The sequence below is a fragment of the Ochotona curzoniae genome, unplaced genomic scaffold (assembly GCF_017591425.1).
Source record: "Ochotona curzoniae isolate NIBS_2020 unplaced genomic scaffold, NIBS_Ocur_1.0 patch433, whole genome shotgun sequence".
NCBI classification, from domain to species: Eukaryota; Metazoa; Chordata; class Mammalia; order Lagomorpha; family Ochotonidae; genus Ochotona; species Ochotona curzoniae.
The window spans coordinates 38,418-55,228 of NW_024467010.1; the positions used below are offsets into that span (position 1 = coordinate 38,418).

At 62.8% G+C, this 16,811-nt stretch overlaps 3 protein-coding genes across 3 annotated transcripts in view; 1 reads left to right on the plus strand and 2 right to left on the minus strand.

The window, feature by feature from the left end:
* Nucleotides 1–871: 871 nt before the first annotated feature.
* Nucleotides 872–4,248, minus strand: LOC121167815 (pentraxin-4-like). The gene is made up of 4 exons (XM_040997458.1): nt 4,102–4,248; nt 3,335–3,950; nt 1,385–2,026; nt 872–951 (listed from the first exon to the last, which is right to left on the minus strand). Exons 1-4 carry the CDS (start codon nt 4,246–4,248, stop codon nt 872–874), a joined length of 1,485 nt encoding a protein of 494 aa, XP_040853392.1.
* A 1,404-nt stretch (nt 4,249–5,652) lies between these two features.
* Nucleotides 5,653–12,958, plus strand: LOC121167924 (telomere length regulation protein TEL2 homolog). The gene is made up of 20 exons (XM_040997646.1): nt 5,653–6,064; nt 6,354–6,631; nt 7,057–7,125; nt 7,238–7,385; nt 7,959–8,061; nt 8,280–8,348; nt 8,433–8,574; nt 8,660–8,796; nt 8,904–8,983; nt 9,078–9,224; nt 9,345–9,433; nt 9,541–9,632; nt 9,724–9,840; nt 9,939–10,010; nt 10,220–10,387; nt 10,763–10,854; nt 11,251–11,350; nt 11,564–11,628; nt 11,845–11,960; nt 12,714–12,958. The coding sequence occupies exons 1-20, from the start codon at nt 5,751–5,753 to the stop codon at nt 12,827–12,829; spliced, it is 2,514 nt and encodes an 837-aa protein (XP_040853580.1). The 5' UTR covers nt 5,653–5,750; the 3' UTR covers nt 12,830–12,958.
* A 535-nt stretch (nt 12,959–13,493) lies between these two features.
* The window catches only part of LOC121167923 (intraflagellar transport protein 140 homolog), a 62,703-nt gene continuing 59,385 nt past the window's right edge, over nt 13,494–16,811 (minus strand). Inside the window, exons 29-30 of the mRNA XM_040997645.1 lie at nt 15,212–15,353; nt 13,494–13,774 (exon numbers count right to left, since the gene is read on the minus strand). Coding sequence (XP_040853579.1) covers nt 13,574–13,774; nt 15,212–15,353 — 343 coding nt within the window. The 3' untranslated portion in view covers nt 13,494–13,573. The remainder of the gene's footprint in view (nt 13,775–15,211; nt 15,354–16,811) is intronic.

Below are 16,811 nucleotides of genomic sequence, written 5' to 3' on the forward strand. Positions count from 1 at the left end.
AAAGATCTCTGTCTCTCCTCTCCTCTGTATCTTTCTAATATAATAGAAACAAAAAATAATTTTGAGTCAAGCTTGATGCATCATAGAGTTCTTGTAGCAGCATTAAGAACCTACCCACCTGAGCCCAGCATGATGGCCCGGTAGCTAAATCCTCACCTTGCATGTGCCGAGATCCCATATGGGCACTGATTCTAATCCTGGGAGCTGCACTTCCCACCCAGTTCCCTGCCTGTGTCCTGGGAAAGCAGTCGAGGACAGCCCAAAGTCTAAGGACCCTGCATCTGTGTGGGAGACCCCGAGGGGTCTCCTGGCTTCAGATCAGCTCAGCTTCAGCCGTTGTAACCACTTGGGGAGTGAAGCGGAAGATGGAGGATCTCTATGTCTCTCTGCAAAGCTGCCTTACTAGTAAAATAAATAAATCCTAAGAGGAAGCAAGGCTAGATATGAATTTATCATACCACCCAAAAATTCTACTCCCAAGCATTCACACAGAGCGATACAGCAGGACTCGCAGAAAAGCTGGTGTGCAGGTACTCAGCTTCTGTCCCACTACCCCAGACGAGGGACCCCAGGGCACTTCCCTAGGGAGACGGGCAGGCGCTCAGGCCTCACTGCAGTCGGTGCTGGCACAGAGTCCAGAAAGGAGGCGAGACTCAGATGCACAGTGCTTGCATTTATGTCCAGATGAGAAAGCAGAGTGCTGGTGTGGGGGCTGGGCAGGGAGTGGACGTATGTCCACCAGGTGTGCCAATATGAGGTGGGCAGGCACCCTGGCAGTGGGTGGCAATGCCTCAGCCCCCACCCGCCACACTCAGAACAGGCACATGCTGGGCGTGGCTCAAGTCTGGCTGAGGTCTCAGAGCACTTCCAGTCAGCCCACACTGGCCTCCAGGGCTACTGGGCTCCCCAGGCAGGGGCTGCCAGAGAAGGGCTCTGCGGAGCCTGTTGGAACTGAAAAGGGAACCGTTTCCGCTTGAGGGATGGCAGCAGTGGTACAGATGCTCGTGCCCAGAACCAGCCTGGACAGACGGCAGAGGCCCTGTCGGAGCAGGCCCAGGCAGTGGCAACGTCCTGCTCACAAGGACGCTCCAGGGCTTTGAGGAGCAGTGTGTGCCCCTGCTGCGCCTGTGGGGAGACAAAGCCTGCAGACAGAAGCCTTGCCTGTCTCACACAGAATCCATGCAGGGCACTTGAGCTCGCCGGAGGGCTGGTCTGCTTGCCCTGCCCTGGTCTGCATCCCAGCCCCAGCCATGCCACGGCTGCCTCCCTCGGCAGGGCTCATTGCCGGGGAGCATGCAGGGCACGCCGGGTCAGGATGGCCAGCACAGTGGGCTTGCTCCCCTGGCCGGCCCAGGGCCTGACCTCAGTGCACTCCCGGCTCCACCCCATGGGCAGCTCTCCGGGCAGACCCACCTAGCCCTCTGCACAAACCTACCGGGGGAAGTGGCATTAGCTAGGGTCAGGATGGCACCTACTGGGGGCTTGTTCCCCAGGGCCAGGCTTGCAACTTCCCCAGGGGTCAGCACCCGGTCCCAGATGGCCATGCCGGCCATGCTCCCCACAAAGGCCTCGGAGCTGTCAAACCCGCCCCCCACGTGGTCCTGCTCCTGGCCCAGCACCAGGGATCCTCCAGGGGGAATCTCATAGCCCTCCCTGAAGTGAGAGCCTGTGGCCACCAGCCTGCGGTCCACATGCAGCCAGTACCTGCCCTGGATGGATGTCCACATAACACACACATGGTGCCAATGGCCATCCAGCAGGGGCTGCAGGGGCAGCTCCCGGAAGGCCGGGTCGCCGATCACCAAGTGGATGGTGCCGGGCGCCAGGGAGTCGCGGCCGTGCAGCACCAGCTTGTTGTCGTTGTCATGGGTGGCGTAGGAGAGCAGGGTGCCCAGGCGGCCAGGGGCCGTGCACAGCCAGCTGCAGAAGGACAGGGCCCGCAAGGGCATGGGGAAGCCGGGCCCAAGGAAGACCACATTCTCCGTGGAGGCGTTCGGGAAGATGAGCATGGGGCCCACGTCGCAAACTAAAAAGAGGAGGAGGGAAAATCAGCTGTGTATCATGAGGCAACCTGGAAGCTTCTGGAAGCTTTAGAAGCTTCAGGCTGCAGGTGCTCCCTCTGCTGCAAGGGGTGATGATGACCCAATGGCAGAGGGTCCTGGGCATGAGCTCTGGGCACTCCCAGGGGTCAGCCCGCAGCATCTCGCTCACCCCGCTTCACAGAATGGCAGGGTCAGTTGAGCTCCATGAGGGCGGAGCCTTCGGGACACATCACTCAAGCTTGGTGACCTGAAGCTGCGCAGGTTTGTGTTTTTAGTTCTGCCAGAGGTCTCAGCAGGCGTGAGCCGAGGGCCAGGCCCTCAGGGTAAAGCTGTTTGCTGCTTCTCCCACCTGCTCACGTGCTGGGATTCTGCACTCGTGCCACCTGCTCTCCCATCAGAGGGCTGGTCTTGTCCCCTGCGGCCCTGACCCTCCTGGCAGATGGGCAGGACGGGAAACAGACTCGCCTTTACCCGCGATGGCTCCTCTCCTGCACGGTGGCAGGAGGGCCCTCCACAGCTCTTCTGCTATGGGGACCTGCAGCCTGGCTGGCACCTGGACCTGTGAACAGGGCAGGGTGCGTGGGGCTCATGGTGTTGGAGGGAACACAGCTGCAGCAGGAGCCAGGGGGCCAGACTTGCAGCACAGGGGATAAAGCTGCTGTGCACAGTGCCAGCAGCCCATACAGGCCCCTGCTTGTGACCAAACTGCTTCACTTCTTTTTAAATTTATTTATTATTATTAGAAAGTAAGATATACAGAGAGGAAGAGAGTGAGAGAGGAAAATCTTCTGTCCACTGATTCACTCCCCAAGTGACTGCAACAGCTGGAGCTGAGCCAATCTGAAGCCAGGAGGCCAAAGCCTCCTCTGGGTCTCCCACACGGATGCAGGGACCCAAGGCTTTGGGCCGTCCTTGACTGCTTTCCCAGGCCACAAGCAGGGAGCTGGATGGGAAGCAGGGCTGCTGGGATTAGAATTGGTACCCATATGGGATTCTGGTGTGTGTAAGGCAAGGACTTTTTAGCCACTGGGCTACTGCGCTGGATCCTGCTTTACTTCTGACTCAGCCCCCTGCTAAGGCCTAAACAGCTGAAGATGGCCCAATGTCCGGACCCTGTCACCTGTGAGGGAAACCAGGCTAGCGCTCCTAGCTCCTGGGCTTTGGCAGCCCTCTGGGGCATGAACCAGCAGAACTCTGACTTTTAAACAGATAAGTGCATTTTTAAATAAATAAGGAACAAAGAGGAAACAGGGAAATGGGGGTGGGGTGGGAAAAGTACTTCATGCACTTACCCTCTCCTGGCTCCTGGAGGGATGGCACCCACTGGGCAGGGTCCTTCAGGGCAGCCTCACTGAGCACCTGGTGACTGCCTGGCCCGCGGCGTCCCTGGGCCCTGAAGTCCTGAGCCGGGTTCTTGGGTTCAGGCAGCCCCTGCCTGCCGCTCTGTGGCTTCAGGAGGTTCGGGGCTGCCAGCGTAGGTGGTGCCGGGGCTTCGGCTGGGCTCTGCCCCAGGGCCATGGGGCTGGCGTTGGCTGTTGGCAGCCACCCCTCCAGGGCAGCCAGTCTGGTGTCCTGGCTGTGGACACTTTGCGTCAGGCGGACCAGCGCATCCTGTAGTGCCCGTAGGCCCAGGCCCGAGATGGCATCCTTCTGTGCCTGCATCCTCTGTGGGCCCTTCTGGTTCCAGGCCAGCTCCAAGGCGTGCAGCCGCCTGGCCACCATCCTGCCCCTGCGCTGTGACTCACCCATCTGTGTCTTCAGGCGGGTCAGGTCCCCCTGCACAGCGGCCTGCGACCGGTTCATTGCTGTGGCCGTGGCCCGGAGCTGGGCCTGGGCACTTAGGGATGCACTGTAGTTGTCAGCAATGGCCTGCAGGTGTGTCAGGGTCACCTCCTGTAGTCTGTGAAACTGTGAGAAGGGGGGAGTCAGGGGGCCAGGGACCGCAGGGGAAGGAAGACCACCTTCCCGGCCAACACCGCAGCACAGGCGGGAAGGACACCCCGAGCCGACCCCATGCTGCTGCCAGACACGGAACCCCGCAGGCCACGCCTGGACATACCTGCTCTTCTAGCCTACGCAGCCTCTCGAAGAACGGCTTCCTTGGCCCAGCCAGGCTGGCTCCCGGTGGAGCAGTCCCTGACAGACACAGCAGCACACAGATGAGGAAGAGGAGGGCCAGGGCCCTGCTCCCCAGGCAGCTCATCATGAGGGCACAACCCGCGGGCTCCCCACCCTGAAGGAGATGTCTGTCTGTCTGTCTGTCTGTCTGGGGTAGCCACACTCCCACCCCCGCCACGGCCCAGCCCCAGCCTGCGGCTGACCGGAGTTGAGCACTTTTCCACCCCTGGCGTTTGGCTGGCTGACAGGTGCTCCCAGCGCCCCCACCAACTGCATCCACGGCCAAACCCCGTGGGCTGGTGCAGTTCAGGTTCCCAAGGAGACAGCCTGCGATGGACACAAACAGGAAAGCCCTCCCCATCCCTGCAGGCGTGTGGGGCGTGATGGCTTCAGCAGGAGCGACAGGCATTCTGCAAGGCCAAATCAGCCCTGGCGCCCAGTCGTATGGGGAAGGCAGTGCACACGGGATGGGGGACCCCTTGATCTGTCTGGGGTGCAGCTTGTGTAGCGGGTTACTGAGAATCCTGATTCTGGCACCTGTGTGTGACCTTGAGCAGAGGACTGCGCTGGCAGGAAATGAGGTCCCTGTGGACGCAGTGGCAGGCGTCCTCAGGAGGAGGAGGGACAGGCCACATGAAGCCGTGGCGAGCCCGGAGTGATCCTGCTGTCGTCACCCAGGAGCCAGCAGCTCAGGGCTCACTGTTGCTGTCTTATTTTTTTAAAGGTTTATTTATTTTTTATTGGAAAGTCAGATACACAGAGAGGAGGAGAGACAGAGAAGATCTTCTGTTCGATGAATCACGCCCCAAGCAGCTGCAACGGCTGGAACTGCGCTGATCTGAAGCCAGGAGCCAGGAGCTCCTCCAGGTCTCCCACACGGGTGCAGGGTCCCAAGGCCTTGGGCCGTCCTCAATTGCTTTCCCAGGCCACAAGAAGGGAGCTGGATGGGAAGTGAAGCTGCCAGGGTTAGAATCGCTGTCCATATGGGATCCTGGCGTGTTCAAGGGGAGTACTTCAGCCACTAGGCTGCTGTGCCAGACTCCATTGCTGCTGTTTTAGTCCAGTCTGTCTGAGGCAACAAAATAACCCACAGTAACTCATGTTCAATAGCATAGCTGCCAAGAAGTGAGGCCTGGACCAAGCTGAAGCAGGGGCTGCGAATTCTGTCCCAGGGGTCTCCACGTGGGCAGCAGGGGCCCGTCCTCGGCTTCCTGGCAGCTCGTGCATCAGCAGGGAGCTGGCTGGGGAAATGGAGGCGCACCCTCAGGGGCAGCCACCAGGAGGGACAAAGCCTCATCCCTTACCCCAGGCCGCACGCGCCGCGCAGCCTCGGCGCCGGCTGGTGCACTTCGGGAGACTTCGGGAGATTTCGGTTCCCACCGGCGGCCTGCCCAGACCCCGCCCCCAACACAACCCACCCCGCCTCCGGAGCAGGTCCCGCCCCTGACGCAGGCCACGCCCCCAGTGGGCCTCTGCGCAGGCGCAGCAGCGGCCCGGAGGTGGCCGGGCGGACGGCCGAGCGTGCAGGCTCCCCAGGCTCCCGGTGCTCAGCCGGGCCGCGCTCGTGGGCCCCCGCTCGGCCCTGCCGGCATGATGGACACGGACGCCGCGCGCTCCGCCGTGCGCGAGGCCCTGCGCGCCCTGGCCTTGCCCGAGGACGGCGACCGCCTGCTGTCCGCCCTGGGGCCCCTGCAGCGCCTGCTCGGGGATGCGGGCGGCGCGGCGCTCGGGCGGGAGGAGCTGGCCACGGCGCCCTTCGCCGCCCTGCTCCGGGGGCTGGCGCGCAGGCTGGGCGCGGGCGGGCCGGACGGGCGCCTGGAGCAGCTGTGCCGCGGCCTCTTCCTGCGGGGCCCGGCCGACCAAGCCTTCCTGGTGCTCATGGAGGCCATAGAGGACGCTGCGGGGTGAGTGGCGCGCGCCTCTGCCTGCGCCCGCGCAGACGGACAGCCGGCTTGCACCGAGCCTCGGCCGTGCCCTGCGCGGTGACGCGGCTCAGGCCGGGCCGTGGCTGTGGTGGGCGCTGGGGGTGGTCTCGCTCTGCTGAGGGCTTCCCGCCGGAGGTGCTGAGTGGGAATGTGAGGTTCTCTTTCGAGTTGGGAGTTAGCACCCCTGTTCAGGAGCGGTCCTCCCGGTTGTCGGGAGGGGCGCCGAGGACGGGGTTGGGGCAGCGGCCTCACTTCTGTCCTTGTCCAGCCCCAGCGCCCGGCTGGTGAGGATGGCGCAGCTGCTGGCCACGTTCCTGAGCCAGGGCAGGATGGCGGCTCTGATGGAGGAGCAGTGCCGGCAGCAGGCGCTGCCTGGGACCCCTCTGCTGCAGGAGACGCTGCTGGTCAGGGTGGTGGGCCTGCCCGACCACCTGGCCAACCGCCTGCAGCGGGACACCCCGGCCGAGTTCCTGCCCCAGAACTACTTCCCCTTGCTGGGCGAGGAGCTAGTGCGGGCCCTGCAGTCGGTCGTGGAGTGTCTGCGAGGTGAGCCACGCGGGTCACGTCGAGGTTGGGACGGTGGCCGCATGTACTGAGCGGCGTCTGCCTCCTGGCTTGACCTTGGGAGGTGGGCGGTGGTGAGGGTGGGAACCTTGGGCCTGCCCCCGCCCTGGCCCCGCCCTGGCCCCTGTTCCCTGGGCCGGCGCCTCGGGGTGGTCTCGAGAGCCTTACACTGCATCTGGGCCTGTTGTGGTGCCCGACATGCCCTGTCCCTGTAGGCCGTGTGCCCTGCGCTGCCCTCAGTGATCCCATCACCCGATTCACCGGGTCATGTCGGCTCCCTCATCCGTGTGTTCGGGTAGAACCGGTCAGGTCTGCCTGCGCATGGGTGGATGTGTTGTTCTGCACGTGAATGCCCCAACTCGGGGACCCCTGCTCTGCCACCTGCCCGTTCTGCCTTCCTCCCCCAGGCGGCTTGGACTGCTCCGTGGCCTTTGCGTCTCGAGTCCTTGGGAAAGTCTGTGTCCAGGGGAGGCAGAGTGAGTAGGCCCTGCCCACCCCTCCTGGCGTGACCCCTCCTCCCTGGGCTGGGGCGTTGTGGGCTCCCGAGGCCTTGTGGTCATGGTCCCCACAGTGGTCATGTCCCCTCAGAGGAGATCCTGGGTGTGCTGGTGCCTCGGCTGACTGCGCTCACCCAGGGCAGCTGCCTCTGGCAGCGGGTCTGCTGGCACCTGCTGGAACAAGTGCCTGACCGGGCTGTGGAGGCGACGCTGATGGGGCTGGTGGAGGCCGTCACGGGGTAAGCAGCCAGGCTTCTTGCTAGCGCCGGTGCTGGTCTAGAGGCGGGCGTGGGGAGGGGTCCCTAGTGTGTGGGGCAGCCCCCCCACTAGTGTCCGCAAGTTGCCGTCTTGTCCTCCCACCCTGCTGTTTCCCTGACTGATCCTGTTAGGTGCCTGTTCGTTCAAGGCTCAGAGCTCCCCACCAGGCCGTGTCCTGGGGGACAGGAGCAGGGGTCCCTTAGTGTAGGTCCGGGGTCCCAGGTGTGAGTCGGGTCTTACATGACAGGCACGCGGCTGTGTTATCCACTCACATGTCTGCCGTGGCCGCACCTGGCTTTGGGGGCAGAGGTGAGCGCTGGGGAGGCAGGCCCGTGAGGGAAGATGGCTGACATTCTGGCTTTCACAGGGGGCTTGCTGTCTAACTCAGAGTGAGGCCCTGGTCCTTGGTGCTCATGGAAAGCACTCACCCTGTGTTGTCTGTTAGCTTGGCATGGGGCCCAGGCCCTCCATTCGGGATTCCAGCTGCAGGCCTGGGGAGCCGAGCGAGCTCTGAGGCCAACGGCCGCTCCAGCCCGCCTCCCTGTGCCCCGCAGGCCGGAGGTTCTGTCGCGACTCCTGGGGAACCTGGTGGTGAAGCACAGGAAAGCGCAGTTCGTGCTGACCCAGAAGCTGCTGTTGCTGCAGTACCGGCACTCGGTGAGGCCCGGGCAGGGGGCCCCTGCGGGATCAGGCCGCCTGTGTCTGCAGGCTGGCCCGTGGGAGCGTGGGCCTCTTCCTGCAGGCCGTGGTCGCTGCCGAGGCGACGCTGACGGGGCTGGTGGAGGCCGTCATGGGTAGGCGGCCAGGCACGCGTGGTGGCCTCCAGGCGGGTGTGGGGAGGGGCTTTGGTGTGTAGGACTGCTCACTTCTTGCAGACACCTGTGCTGCAGAGCCTGCTGGGGTACCTGGCCATGGACAGCCAGCGGCGCCCGCTCCTCATACAGGTGTGTCCCGGGGGTGGGCTGCGGGAAGGGCGGGGCGGCCCCGGGCGCGGCCTGCCTGACCTGGCCAAGGCCGTGTGCCTGCAGGCCCTGAAGGAGCTGCTGGAGACGTGGGGCAGCAGCAGTGCTGTCCGGCACGCGCCCCTGGCACAGCAGCGCTACATCAGCAGGGCCATCCTCATCTGTCTGGCACACGTGCGGGAGCCAGAACTGCAGGGCAGCCGCGACGGTGAGCCAGAGTCCGGGCGCCTGGGTCAGTGCCGGCCATGTATGCTGCCGGAGCGGCCTGGCTCAGCCACGTGTCCTGTTTGCAGAGCTGCTGGCTAGTATGATGGCAGGTGTGAAGTGCCACCTGGACAGCAGCCTGCCCCCCGTGCGACACCTGGGCATGATTGTGGCCGAGGTGGTCAGCTCCCGGATCCACCCTGAGGGGCCTCCCTTGAAGTTCCAAGTGAGTGGGGCCATCCCTGTGAGCCCCCCGAGCTCTCCCCGTCCTCTTGCTGCGGGTGACCCCTGCCTGCCCGGCGGTTGCCAACTCCGGCCTGCCTGCACTCCCAGTACGAACAGGATGAACTAAGCCGCGAGTTGCTTGCCTTGGCCACCCCTGTGCCTGTGGGCAGTCAGTCTCCAGAGCCAAGGTGAGGCCCTGGGGGTCCCTGTCCCCTGCCTGCTTGGGATCCTGGTCCCACGGTTCAGGCAGCAGCTGAAAGGCCTTTCCTTGTCTGCCCCAAGCCCGTCCGTTGCTCTTGTGGCTGAAGACCCCCCCGCAGAGACAGAGCACAGCACCACAGAGACCCCTGCAGAGCCCAGCACCACAGAGACCCCTGGCAGCCGCATCCCTGGGGCAGGGCTGGAGGGATCTGACTCAGAGCTGGACAGGTAGGGCTAGGCTCCGGCTCCTTCACCCTGTGAGGGTGGCCGGGATGCCAGGGCTCACCTAGCCTGCAGGGTTCAGCTTTTCCTCCTGTGGGCCCGTGGCTCTGGGTGTGTCTTCCACAGTGACGATGAACTGGCTCCCTATGACATGTCTGGGGACAGGGAGCTGTGCGGTGGCAAGGCGCCAGTGTACATCCGAGACTGCATGGAAGGTGCGCCTTTCTGGGGCTTGGGGTGCCTGCCTGTCTGCCCTGCACCACGCTGGCATGTGGGCCGTCCACATCAGCCTCACACTGACAGCTGTCCGGGTTGTGTGCAGTGCTAAGTGGGTCCGAGGATGCCGAGCGCTGGGAGGCCGCCCTGCGGGCCCTGGAGGGCGTGGTGTGCAGGAATCCCGAGGCCACTAGGGAGGTGAGCCGGGAACCACCCCCGGGGGAGCAGGGTCTGTGTCCGGTCACCGAGGGGTGCCTGTGTTGGGAGCCTGACTCCCCTACCTGTGCAGGTGAGCACAGAGCTGGCCAAGGTACTGCTGCACCTGGAGGAGAGAACGTGTGTGGCAGGGTTTGAGGGGCTGCGTCGGAGAGGCCTCGTAGCGGTCACGGTCGCAGATCCCGTGCGGGTAAGTCCCTTGCTGACAGCTCTGGCCAGCGCATGTACAGCTGGCTGCGCATGCTGGCCGAGCCAGGTGGACCCCAACCTCTTTGCTGTGTGCCCCAGGTGGCCAAGTACCTGAGCTCGCAGTTCTATGCTCTGAACTACAGCCTCCGGCAGCGCATGGACATGCTGGACGTAAGTGCCCGGGCCGTGCAGGCTGACGCTGTGCTCAGCAGCCGCGTCACGGCAGCCACATCCTGCAGCTTGGTGTTCCAGGACGCAGACCCTCCCTGGTCAGCAGGTGTGGGCTGGCACAGTACCCGGTGCTGATGGGGACAGAGGGCCCCTTCAGGGCGGGGCATTGTGGAGCCGGGGTGGGGGACACAGCCAGTATCCTCCCACAGGTCCTGACTCTGGCGGCCCAGGAGCTGTCTCGGCCAGGGCGCCGCGGGAGGACCCCTCAGCATGGTGCCCCATCACTAGCTGCTCCTCAGGCTGAAAGCCCCGTGGCTCCTGGGTGGCGGCTACTGGTGGACGAGCGGATCAGAAGCAAGACCCGGCGGTTCTCTAAGGTCAGCCAGCACCTGGTCAGGCCCTTGCAGGGGTAGGATGAGTGGATGAGGGACAAGGGGCAGTTAGGCTGTGTGGCTGCAAACGGGGACCAGGAACGTGGACCTGATGGAGTCCGGGGGAACTTGCATCACACAGGTGGCCCACTGGGCTGTCCTTGGTCTAGCGATCTAGGATGCGTGCGTGCGTCTTGGTTGCACTAGGTGGTGTGGGGGTGGGCGGCTACTGAGTGTCCTGCAGTGCCAGGAGCGGGGCCCCCCAAGGGGAAACCCCAGTCTGGGCCCTGGCAGCCCCAGGCCAGGGAGAGCTGGGGTGACAGTCCCTGGCGGGCAGCTGTGTACCTGCTGCCTGGGCCTCAAGGCGCCGTGTGTTGGCAGGGCTGCCCTCAGCGGGCACCGGCGGGTGGCCCCAACGAACTCAACTCTGTGGTCGGCCACTTCTTCTTCCCCCTCATTCAGCACTTTGATAGGTGAGGGAGTTCCCGAGAACGTGATCTGGGGACAGGAGCCTGTGGCAGGGCTAAGGCTTCTCAGGGTGGGGCTGAGGCCAGGGTCAGCCAACACGGGCTTTTCTGCTGTTTGAGCTCTGTGGTCGGGACACAGGGTGTCGCTGCCTTGTGTGCTGTTGGCTGTTCATGCCCTGCCTCCTCAGAGCTAGGCCAAGGCTGTGGGGCCGCAGGACAGGAGGGTGCCCCGATGGAGCCAGGCCTGCCCCAGGCAGCCCATGGGGTGGGTTGGGAGCCGGGAGGAACCCTCCTGGGTCTCTCTGGGTGCCTCATGGGGCCTTAAGGATGTCCGGAACGTGGGGGTCTCCCTGGGAGCAGCTTTGGAGTACCAGAGAGCAGCAGCACTCACTCTGGGTTTAGGCCTGTGGTGACCTTTGACCTTTTGGGCGATGACCAACTGGTTCTTGGAAAGCTGACCCACACCCTGGGGGCCCTGATGTACCTGGCTGTGAACACCACAGTGAGTTGGGACATGGCAGCTGAAGGCCTGACGTGGGAGGGTCCTGAGGGCCCTGTGGCCTGTGCGGTGGGAGCAGCTGGCCGGGCCAGGGCAAGCAGCCGCTCCTTGGCTCCTGGCTCAGGGGTCTGGGGACGCTGATGGCCATATCCCTGGGACAGCAGGAGCACCCCCATGTTTGCACCCTGAGCCCACTCTTCCTTCTGCTGCTGCCAGGTGGCCGTGCCCATGGGCAAGGCCCTTCTGGAGTTTGTGTGGGCCCTGCGCTTCCATGTCGATCCGTGAGTGGCTTGCTGGGGGCAGGGCAGGGATCTGGGGAACGGGTGCATGGCATCCACAGTGGGGTTGCAGGGAGCCTCCCGTGGCTGAGGCAGCTTGGCTGGGCACTGCCTGGGACTCAGGCTGGGGCAGAGCCTGCATAGGAGGCCTGCCTGGCCTGGGGTCAGGGTCCCACTGCCCCCCAGGCTGGTCCTTATGCTGTCTGTACTCCTGGGTAGCTTTGTGCGCCAGGGCCTACTGTCTGCCGTCTGCTCTGTCCTCCTTGGCGTGCCTGCCCAGCGACTACTGGAGGACCTGCCTGATGAGCTGCTGGAGGCAAGGTCTTGGCTGGCCGGTGAGTGCCGCGGCCCAGGTGACCATGGCTGGCAGATGGGAGGCAGGCTGTCCCTGTGTGGAGTGGGTTGGCCATTCTGAACTGGGTCCCTTTGGGACGTCCTGTAGGAGAGCCAGAGGAGGACGCCTCACTCAGTCACCTCTGCTTCCTCCAGCCATGGGGTGTGCGCCCCCTCTCCCCTACAGCCATGTTTCTGCTGAAGGATGAATCCCCATGACCCGCACAGCGCAGCGCCAGGCCCGGCTGCCGTGTGCGCCTGTGTTTTGCCCTGACCCAGGATCTAGCTGAGGGCATTTGCTGGCTGTTGGCAGCCTGGCTCTCCGGGCCCCTGTCCACAGTGTGACTACTGACCACACTGCAGCAGACTCGGCCTTCCGTCTGGCCAGCCAGGAGGGCAGGCCACACCTCCCGACTGCCACCTCGGTCCTGCAGGCTTCTCTGGGTGACCCTGGCCCTGTCTGCATGGCATGCTTATGCCAGGGTGGCTTGCGAGGGCCCGGGGGTCATACGGTCGCTGTTCTCTGTGCACAGTGCAGTACCAGCTCCCCCTACTCACCCTGTCTGTCTGGTGGAGTTGGGGACCTTATGTGACTCAATCCTTTGTCCTCAAGCTGGCTGCCAGGTCGGTGCTGGGGTGAGGCTGTAGTGGCCTGGCCCAGTTCCCAGGAGCAGGCGCTGCTCGTGCAGGGGCACCGGGGAGGCCAGCAGGTGCTCACGGCGGGGCTTGGGCTCACGTATCTTCACCTTGGGCAGATGTGGCTGAGAAGGATGTGGACGAAGACTGCCGGCTGCTGGCCCTGAAGGCCCTGCTGCTGCTGGAGCGGCTCAAGGACAAGCTCCTGCCCCTGCCCTCCCCCGTGGGCCCCTGAGCTGGACGAAGGTGTCTACTGGGGGAGGGGGCACCGGAGGAGGGGCCTGAGATCCTGGCAACACCGGTCAGGTCTCTGATGGCCCAGCTTGTGTGTTCAGTCAGAGTGCCCAGGTGTTGGGGCTGCAGAGCTGGGGCAGGAGATGGTACTGGCAGGGCCAGGTCCCAGTGTGGGCACCTTGGCCTTCCCCAACATGATGTTGGCAGGTGTGCTGTGGCATTAGCTGGGCAGACGCCCTCTGTGAGGGAGCCACCAGCACGGGTGAAGAAAGGGCGAGAGGGACTCAGTGCTGAGAAAATACACTTTATTGGAGTCCTGGGAGGGCTGGCGGCTGGGGCCTGGTGTCCTGTCCCCTCCAGTGATGGCACCACCTGGGGCTGAGGCCTGGGCCGTGGCAACCCACAGAACCATCTCTGGTTGTAGAGCAGGGAGAACAGTGTGGTACAGAGTACCAGATGTGACCTCACCCCTAGGTGCATGACGGCACAGCAGCCTCGAGTGGGAACAAACACGGGTGGGAGGACTCAAGTTCTCTTGATGAACCTGAAACCCTGGGGCCCTGAGCACCCGCGGGGGGCCACGCTCAGGGATGACTTTAATCCATAGTACCCCCTCCCACGCAAGCCGTGAGGCAGGCACCCCTGCCCAGGGGCCACATCTCTGCAACAGCAGGGTTGTGGTGACATCTAAAAAAAGGCTGCCTCTGTTACTACCAGCAACTAGAATGTTCCAAAATGCTGGCCATCAGGGGTCGTCCTCTACCTCCTCTGCCACTTCATCTACCTCCTTCTGATCCTCCATGCTGTTGTGGATCTGCTCCGGCACGATGCGCACCAGGGGGAGGCCCAGGCCCTGGTGCACGGCGTCCACCGTCTGCTGGTCCACATAGTAGGACATGTTGGCTGCACGCAGTGTCTTCCTCATCTCCTCCAAGTACTTGTAGGCCTAGGACAGAGGAGCAGTGACCACTCACGGGGCAGACATGGTGAACTTCCCAGGACGTCAGCCACAGAGTGGCAGCCCTGGGCCGACACGTGGCCCAGCAGGGGAGGCTGTGGCTCATGAAGCTGGCATTGCACGTTGGGCCATCGGGGTCAGAGCCAGCCTTTCTGCTCCGACTTGCTCCCAGCTTCTGCCCGGCCCGGCCATGGATGTTGTGCCCATCTGGGGGAGTTAAATGGCAGATTGAAGATCTGTGCCCTTTCTCCCCTGCACAACTGCCTTTCAAATAAAAACACCTTTGTAAAAGTGTGTCCATGAGGAATCCTCACTGGATTTTCAGGCTGGTGACCGTAACCAACAGATGCACTGTGAGGGTAGGGGTTGCCCACAGGATGGAGTGCGTCTCCCACAGCAGGCTGGGGCGATGCGGGAGGCCCTGGCTGGAGCTGGCTGCCCGTGCTGAGTTCCTTGGTCTCTGGCCGAGTGTGGCTTCCTGCCCATGACCAGGGCAGAGGCCTCTGACACATTCTCCACGTGACAGCGGGTCAGTGGGGAGAAGCTGTGACGATGACCTTGGTGTCGGTGCCTGAAGTACGAGCACCCGTGGGGCCCTATCATTTCTCCAGGGGTTTCTCTGCGTGGGGGGACTCGGCGGGGTGCACAGAGGACATGGATGGGGAGGGCTCCATGGTGGCCTGGGAATCCCCCGAGAGGACAGCTTGGCCAGTGTGCTGTGCGTGCCCACTCCAGTTCCTGCTAACCAGCCCGGGGAAGCAGCTAATAACCGTCCACACACCTGGGCCCGTCACCACGTGGGAGATGAGTGGGCTGGATGAGTTCCAGCCTCCTGCCAGCAGCCTGGCTCAGAGCTGGCTGGCACGGCAGCCACTGGTACAGCGAGTCAGGGGACAGAGGACACCTTTCCGTCCTCTTTCTGTTGCTCTGCCTTTCAAATATATATTTTAAAGATTTATTTATTTAATCAGAAAATCAGAACTACAGAGGGAAGGAGAGATAGAGAAGCATCCTCCTTCTGCTGGCTCACTCCCCAAGTGGCTGTAACAGCCATAGCTGAGCAGACCTGAAACGTGAAGCCAGGAGCTTTTTGCGGGTCTCCCATGTGGGTACAGGGTCCCAAGCACTTGGGCCATCTTTGGTGCTTTCCCAGGCCACAAGCAGGGAGCTGGGTCATAAGTGGGGCAGTCCCGGGACATTACACATGGCTGGCACCATAGGAGTAGAGGATTAGCTTGATGTGGCCCTGCACCGGACCCTTCGAACACGCTTACAAAATGTTAAGTCAAGGCCACAGGAAAAGACTGCTACATATATACACCAGGATGGTGTCAGTAGTGGTGAGGGACAAGCAAGGGGGCTGGCTCTGGGCCCTGCAAGTCTCGTCCGTGTGTAGCCCCCTCCCCAGCACGCAGGGGGTCTCACCGTCTGATGGTCCTCCACCCGCAGGAAGTGCTCCACCAGGAAGCCGTAGACGTCCCCAACACGGATGGTGCTGTCCAGGTCTGGCTCCTGCAGGAGCAGCTCGCATTGCCTGATGGCCTCCTTGGGGTCTTCCGTGTATGTCCTGCAAAGGACAGAGAGGCCTGAGCCCACCTGGCTCCGGCTCCCCGGAGCAGGCGCGTGCCGCAGGAGGGGTACAGGGCACAAGCAATCCCCAGGTACTGAGCTGCCTGTTCACGAAGCCACTCACAATGCCAGGTCCTGTGCTTGGACACCGTGACTGGAGGACCAGCCATGAGCTAGGCTGGGCTCTGCGGACACAAGAGGCTCCAGGGAAGAACCCGGCACAGGCTGTACTCAGCCCAGCGTGTGTGACCATATGTATGGTTCAGGGCATGGCAGGTGAGCTGGGTAAGGCCAGGGCCTGAGTATGCTCTTGAGCCTGGAAGTCGCAGCCTGGGCAATCGAGCTGGGGGATTGCCACTTCAAGGAGTTGGGTCTACCTGGCCAGGCACATTGACGCGGCCCGTTGAGGCAGGTGCCCAGCCTGCCCTCTGACTGCTGGCCCTTGCAGGGCTGGCTGCCTGCCCCTCACATCTCCTTTCCTGCGTGCAAGCCTCGTCCTGTTCCTGATGACCACTTCCTGTGCGTTCTCTTTCCTTCCCACCTCCCCAACCCAGGCTCAGCTGCCACAGGCCAGCCTCGGGCATCCCGGGACAGGGCGGGCAAGTCCAGCCTGCAGGTCGCAGAAGACCCACAAAGCCTGGCCCTGCTGAAACAACAACAGGTGGGACTTGGAATTCCACACATATGTAGCAGGCTCATTTCTAAGACAGGAATTTTGTGTGGGCTGTGAATTGATGACATTATAATATCCCAACGGCCCTTGGCCCCTGCTACAGACCCAGCACCTCTGGGTGGACACTGCCTTTTCAAGGAATCCACTGGGCATAAAACTGTCTAAAAAACATTTTGGGGAGCAGGATTTTGGCACAGTGCATTACGTTTTTTCTTAAAACACTAGCATCTCGTGTGGGCACGGACCCCAGTCCTAGCTGCTCGTAACCTATGCCCTGCTGGAGGCCTGACAGCAGCAAGCCGCCCTGGCGCTCGGCCGCTAGGACACGGCACTCTGGCTCCACCCTGGCTGAGCCCCAACTGTAGCGTTGTTTGCGTAGTGGCCAGCAGGGACAAGAACAAGCTTTGACACTCTGCTTTTCAAATAAAGAAATATTTAAAGCCAAACTTGGGACTCTTCTGGAAACTTTTCAGAAGAGAAAAACCCTTGTGAGTTGGGCCATAACCTGAGCCACGTTACGGCTCTTTGAAAAGCCGGGAGGCAGCCTGGCAGGGGGACTCCTGGAGCCCGGCAGGAGAGGCCCTGCTGGGTCACCTGTGCCTCTGCCAGGCGACCCTGCTCGGCCTCTCCTTAGACACTGCCCAGGCAAGCTGGCCTTGCCCTCTCTGCCTCCATGAGACTGCACCAAGTTCCAAGGGGACTGCCGGGAGGGGCACAGGGGCATCTGAAACGGGTGACAGCCCCTGGTTTCCCATCCTGTTAAGCTCCTCTTAAGAACAGCTG

Excerpts from the sequence above, each read along its gene's own strand:
- LOC121167815 (XM_040997458.1), bottom strand. The coding sequence starts at position 4,248 with ATGATGAGCTGCCTGGGGAGCAGGGCCCTGGCCCTCCTCTTCCTCATC. Across the intron at positions 2,027-3,334 it reads CCTCCAGGAGCCAGGAGAGG|TTTGCGACGTGGGCCCCATG; the intron begins GTAAGTGCATGA and ends TCCTCTTTTTAG. Across the intron at positions 952-1,384 it reads CCCGGAGAGCTGCCCATGGG|TTCCAACAGGCTCCGCAGAG; the intron begins GTGGAGCCGGGA and ends TTCCCTTTTCAG.
- LOC121167924 (XM_040997646.1), top strand. The coding sequence starts at position 5,751 with ATGATGGACACGGACGCCGCGCGCTCCGCCGTGCGCGAGGCCCTGCGC. Across the intron at positions 7,126-7,237 it reads CTGTGTCCAGGGGAGGCAGA|AGGAGATCCTGGGTGTGCTG; the intron begins GTGAGTAGGCCC and ends ATGTCCCCTCAG. Across the intron at positions 8,062-8,279 it reads TGCTGCAGTACCGGCACTCG|ACACCTGTGCTGCAGAGCCT; the intron begins GTGAGGCCCGGG and ends CACTTCTTGCAG.